The following is a 6,134-nucleotide window of genomic DNA, read 5'->3' as shown; positions in this document are numbered from 1 at the left end:
TCAGGTGGCTTAGCGAGTGACGACCGAAAATTCCGTGAAAACAGTTCCTTTGCCAACTTGCCTCAAGTTAATTAAGCGAGTAAGTACAGTTCAAGATCTCCAATCTTAAAATGGTCACAGTTTAGCTTTCGCAAATATAATATTTAAGTTCTGATATTTAATCTGTTTTGTGGCAAAGAAAACTGCCTGACTTAATTTCCCAATACAAAAGCACGAACTCGCTTATCGCAGATGTGACATGGAAAATTTATGTATATTTATGGTTAGTTTCTTGTGGAGCTCCCCTCCTCATTCTCCTCTCGGCCTTACGCACCAAGGAAGCAAATTAACCCAGGCCAACAGATTCTTAGAGTTCTTATTTGTTTTAATATTTACTTGCGTCCACAGTTATTTATTGTCATTCCTTTCACGCCATATGTGCGATTTTTTTTTTTACTACGAAAGATCATTGAGCTTGGTGTTGACGGGAATCCGCAAACTCCCCGGCTAAAGCCTAAAGGTGTTATTGGCCTTGGTGAAGTAGCCTCCCGCCCACGCAGACTCTCGTCACGCGTTCCTCTCCCACGAGAGAGAGAGGAACGCCTGACGAATTCCTAAGAGAGTCTGCGTGGGAGGCTGGTGGTGAAGCTGAAGAAACTTATTTTTCTTCAGAAATTTCGAACGAGTTCTAAAATGTAGAAATAGTCTTGAACATGAGGGGGCTATGGTGTTTTGTTAATCAGAGGACTGTCAATTGCCTTTGACCATTAAAGCTAAGCTTAGTCTCTCCAGAGTCTACATGGCATATCGGAGAGTATGGAAAATTAAACTTCGAGTGAAAGAGGCGCCTTAGGTCAAATTTTTCAGTTCACTTTATTCTATGAAGGTTGTACGTAAACAATACGTAGGTCTCAGTTTTGAAATGTCATTAAAAGTCCTTTGAAGACCAAACAGAGGCACGTTATTGTTTGTGGTATGCAATTATCACGGTTTGTAACTTAATATTCAGACGTCATTGGGGTCGAAGTCACTTGCAGAAAGGGTTGAGCTTGACCCGCGACCGACAGACAACCATCATTGAACCTATGCAGCCAGTGGGGTCATGTACTGCAAACAAATTAACGTAAATTTTAATATCAAGATTTTACCAACTCGTAGATCATATTCTAAAATCCTCTTTTCCCACCTATAAAGTACATTAATAAAATCCGATTGTCCAAATTTGTTTTAACTTAGAACTGAACATTAAGGTTTCAAATCAATTCAAGTTGTTGAAGTGTGAGTACATGCGCCCCACCCATCAATGATCCTACATAAGACGCGAGATATATTAACAAGTACCCATACGGATTCAGGCCAGTTGCCCTATAACAGAGCTTTTGCTAATCTATCTCATCCTCGGTTTTTTTTTCTGAGTTTGGTCTTAGGCGGTTTATGAGACAGGAGTGTTACACCTCGGTAAAAAAAATCATTAAACTGAGTAGCAGCTACACTTGTCGTTTTTATTCGATGCAGTCGATCGCAGTGTCATCAGCCTCTAAGCCGAGCCTGATTTCACACTTTAAAGTAGGTCGTTGGGGAAAAGAGAGTGGAGCTGATGTCTCTACCTCGGATAGGGGATCCGAAGCAGTTCAGTTGAGACGGCAGTGAACTACCTTCTCTCAGTTAAATATAATTTTCAATCCAAAATAACGCTGGATGCTGAACTCCAAAATTCTGAGGTAATTTTGCCAATACGTCTTGATGAGGGACACAGTTGAAAGCCTTTCGAAAACTCAAAGCAACAGCTACAGCCAAACCCGAATCAACAGCTTTTCCCCAAGGAGAATGAAAGACCTCACTCCGGTCAAGTGGCCATAGCGATTAAACCCATTGATATCTCTTAACCCACGTTCCTCCAAAAAGCGGTGAAACAAAGGGTGCCTTCCATTATGCCTGACCATCAGGTCGGAGACCAGTGGAACTAACCAACGAAAAACGGAACGACAATTTTCATCAAAAGTCAATTTCCAACCGAACCGAAGCGTTCCATTTACGTCTCGACCGAAATTTCGGTTACATCACAGTAAAGTGGGACTGGAAAGGATAGTTTTTGTAGATGGAATGGCATGTTTCGGTCGGTCTGGACAGACCGGTCAAAGAGGACCAGAGGTGGTCCCAAATATTCCTGTCGGACCGAACCGGAACGGACCTTTTGATCTCAGCCCGAAATTTGCGGAAATTTTGGCTTAATGGAAAGCACCCAAGGATCCATTCACTTCTGATTTTAGAATTTTACTTGGAACACTGAACAACGGTACAGGTATATCACTTTGCATCTCTGTCTAATCTTTAATCTTTTAAAATTATTATTTGCCAGATCCTGTTGACACCTTATTTTCAATGCTATTTTTGTTTTTATTGCAATTTAATGGCATATTTACAAAAAAAAAAATAGTGATAAAAGGTAAAAAAGGCCATAAGGATAATTTGTAAAAGAGTTGTGTGACCCCATATAAAAACAATTCACCTTTTGTAATCCGGCTTGGGATTCCTGTGGTGTTGAAGAATTCGTTCCCAGCGCCAACGAAATGCGGAGCCTCTGAGATTCACTCGATGTTATCTAATGAAACGAGGTACATGTATCAATGCATTTAATACTTCTGTGATGTTCTTTCGCATTTGGTTGGATTGAATCCAATTGGAGCAAAGCTACGATGAACGGTGCTGTAATTCCAAATACCCCAATCGCTGTTGACTTTTGGAGAGTGAGGCGATGTCCTCACTCGAGGATTTTCTTTCTTTCTCACATGCACGCCGATCATACAGCCGGCCTCACATCTTCGTGGAGTTCATACACTATTTATTGTTCAGAAGTGACAAGGAAGCTTGCAATAGCGAAACTTCGTGTCAAAAGTGAACTGGTTGTTGGACTGCCGCTCAATGATCCCGTGACAATAAATTTAGATGAAGTTGGGAAAGAAACAATGACTGTGACACTCCTAGATGCAAACCACTGCCCTGGATCCGTTATGTTTATTTTCCAGGGGTACTTTGGAACAATCCTCTATACCGGGGACTTCCGTTTCTGTGAACATCTCTTGACACACTCTGCTATTAAGGGAAAGCAGTTCGACATTTTGTACCTTGATAACACATATTGCCACCCAAAGTGTTTTTTTCCAACGCGGTCTTGTGCTACAATTGCTATAATGGAGATCATTCGAAATCATCCCCAGCACAAAATTGTCATTGGTCTTCATTCCTTAGGAAAAGAAGCCCTGTTGCATTCCATTGCAATTTCTTGTAAATGTTGGATTGGAGTGGAGCCCTCAAGAAAAGAGACTTTGGAACTTCTTGGAATGCCACATGTGTTTACTTGTGATGTGGACAGGACAAGAATCCGTGTTGTCAATTTTCAGGAAGTTAACAAGGGAAACATGCATCTTTGGAACATAACAGAGCCAACTATTGCAATTTTGCCAACTTGCCTTTTTGTCGGAGAAGTTTATAATCCATATGAGAATGTGCCAAATGTGTTTGTTGTTCCATACTCTGATCATTCTTCATTTGAAGAACTGAAGACATTTGTGAAGGGTATCAGGCCACGTAAGATCATACCAATAGTTCACAAACACAGACTTTCAGCAGATGAAACCTTCAACAGTAGAGTAAACATGAATATTTTCCAACCACTAATGGATTCTTCTTCATCACAAGGGTTCAGTATACCCCACTCTGTAGAATGCTTCATGTCACCAGAGATGAGGCAAGATGTCAAGAAAAGGGTGAAAGCAGGAACTAAAACTGGCACAAGGAAAATTGCCAAGATTAAAAAAGCATGCGGTGTTGTGTTTCCTCCCAGTCAGGACCTTTGTGTGGAACAGGAGTGTGGTGGTTTAGTCAATGGAGAGTTGAAGGATAAACTACAGGTGGACAGTGATCGTGGCGTGGGACTAGAGAAGGTTAGGATTCAGGAAAGAAAGGCAGTCATGTCTTTTTCTGTTAAAAATGAATGTGAGTCTGCACAGAAAGTCAAGTCAGAGGAGGACCGAGGTTACAAAGATGTCCTCATTCCTGGTGAGAAGTTAAGTGACAAAGTAAGACCATTCAATTTCTTCGTCAAACAGGATGTTCTGATAAATGAGAAAGTGAATGAATGCAAAAACGAGAAAGTTATGGCAGAGGACACCAACCATACAGAGAGTGCACTTGGATTTTTTACTATCAAACCAGCTGGTGATGTCAAAAAGGAAGAGGTTGGAGGAGATGATAAACATACTGAAATGGTAGATGAGATGACAAGTGCAGAGGGTAGTAAATTTGCTGTTTTGAAAAGTGATGGTTCAGGGAAGAAAGCAAGAGAGTATGATGATGATTGTTTTGACAAAGAAGAACATAAGGTTGCCACTCCTTCCAAGCACGATGATAATGCAGGAAAGAAAAGAGTGGTGGATGATGTTAAAGATGATGGAGATTACAAAGATGCTGCCACTGGTGACAAATCAAGTGAAAATGTAAAACCAGTTTTATTCCTCATCAAACATGGCAGCAGTGTGATGGATGAGAAAGTCAAGGTGTGTAGTAATGGATGCAGTACTGCCACAGAGACTAACAATGGAATGGGTTCAATTGTATCTCATTTTGATGAACAGGCGAGTGATTTGATGGGCAATGATAATGATGTCAACATGGCAGATTTAGGTGAAACCAGTGGTAAAGACAGGAACGTTACTTTAATAGAGAAAGATAGTTGTTCGTGGAAAAAAGGAAGGGAGAGCAACAAAGATAATGATGTTGGAAAGGTAGAGGGAAAAGAAAATGAAAGACACAAAGTTGTTTCTCCGTCCATCCAAAGAGATAATTTCAGAAAGAGAATGCAAATGGATGATAACCAAGATGTCAAAATGGCACAGGAGGCTAATGTGGAAGGCAAGCAGCACTATGCTTTAGAAAGCCAGTTTGACGTGAATGATTTTGAATGTGAAGTTGAGACCAGTGATGATGAACTGTTTGCAGTAGCTTCGTGTTATCAAAGAGATCCTTCAGGTATCTGTCAGCAAGGGGGAATAAACACATCAAATGAGAAACCTGCCATGACAAGTCAAGACAGCATGGAGATTGGTAATTGTAGTGACAGATTTGCAAATAACAACTGCAAAAATAAGAAATTTAATATTTTCACTGGCCATACATGTGATTTTGCACGGAAAGTTTTGCAAGACATGGTTAGAAATGGTACTTTGTGAGGATGCTTTTGAGGTGAAATTCTCTCCCCTAAGGTGTCTTTAAAGACAATTTAAATCTAACAGAAAACTTTAACACCAGCCCAAACACTGACAATGCTGCAGAGCAAGGAATAATTTTATAGATTACACTGTAGTGCACTTGTGGAATTAATAAGAGCGACAAAGTGGTTGCATTAATGATGAATTATAAATACTACATTCTGGTAGCTGTTGTTTTTGATCATTGTTAAGGTTTTCTTTCAAACAAGCAGGGCAACAGCACAAGTATAATAATTATTTTGATTCAATTTTTATTCTTTTGTCTCAGATAATATTAAAGAGTTAAACTCCTGTGATACAATGCCAAACAAAAGTATAAAGTGTGGCTGTGTACATTTTTGAAACCAGAATTAAACCACACCCTAATTTATACACTTTAACTAAAACAAATTTCGTTGTCAAAACACCTGTAAAATGTGCAGTTCCTCCTGTTTGTTGAATTTAAATCAGTAAGTGTTGTCCTTAACAATGGAAAATTAATGTAGACTTGATTGTTTATGCATAGAGGTGTATCAGTTGCATTCGTTTGGACCTCAAAGTGTCCCATAAAGGTTTGACACTAACAAATTCTTGTGGACAAAACAACTTGGATATATGCATGTTTAGTCTGGGTAGCTGGCAGTATTGTTTGTGAGAGGCAAATTAACCTACGGCAAAGCTGCGCAGGGAATGGGGAGGGGTGCTGAGAAATATCACCCCTCCGCATTCTTCACATGATTTATGCCTGTTGTGTCAACATTATTGTCAGTTACACAGGCTAATGCGTGTTCTACTTTGAAATAGGTGGTGAGGCAGTATTGTTAATTTAAGTCCTAGATTTACATTTGGTTGCTAGGACCTTTCCTTAAACAATAATTAGACAAAATTTAATGTCACATTGCTCGTGAC

The 6,134-nt window shown here is 39.8% G+C and overlaps 2 protein-coding genes across 4 annotated transcripts in view; both read left to right on the top strand.

Moving 5' to 3' along the window:
* Positions 1-1,102, top strand: part of LOC137993113 (uncharacterized) — a 51,775-nt gene extending 50,673 nt beyond the window's left edge. For 2 of the 3 annotated variants that reach the window (XM_068838790.1, XM_068838792.1), the window contains exon 25: positions 1-1,102. This exon is cut by the window's left edge and continues 1,092 nt beyond it. The gene's annotated coding sequence lies outside the window, so the exon portion shown is untranslated. The other variant, XM_068838791.1, reaches the window with a different exon arrangement.
* A 1,457-nt stretch (positions 1,103-2,559) lies between these two features.
* On the top strand, positions 2,560-5,813 carry LOC137993112 (uncharacterized). Its single transcript, XM_068838789.1, has one exon. It carries the CDS (start codon positions 2,676-2,678, stop codon positions 5,205-5,207), a length of 2,532 nt encoding a protein of 843 aa, XP_068694890.1. The 5' UTR covers positions 2,560-2,675; the 3' UTR covers positions 5,208-5,813.
* The last annotated feature ends 321 nt before the right edge of the window (positions 5,814-6,134 follow it).

Source organism: Montipora foliosa, chromosome 2 (genome assembly GCF_036669935.1).
Source record: "Montipora foliosa isolate CH-2021 chromosome 2, ASM3666993v2, whole genome shotgun sequence".
In the NCBI taxonomy this organism is placed as follows: Eukaryota; Metazoa; Cnidaria; class Anthozoa; order Scleractinia; family Acroporidae; genus Montipora; species Montipora foliosa.
Note: the sequence above shows the minus strand (reverse complement) of the source record. Positions and strands in the feature narration are given on the sequence as shown.

Coding starts and splice junctions, on each gene's coding strand:
- LOC137993112 (XM_068838789.1), top strand. CDS start 2,676: ATGAACGGTGCTGTAATTCCAAATACCCCAATCGCTGTTGACTTTTGG.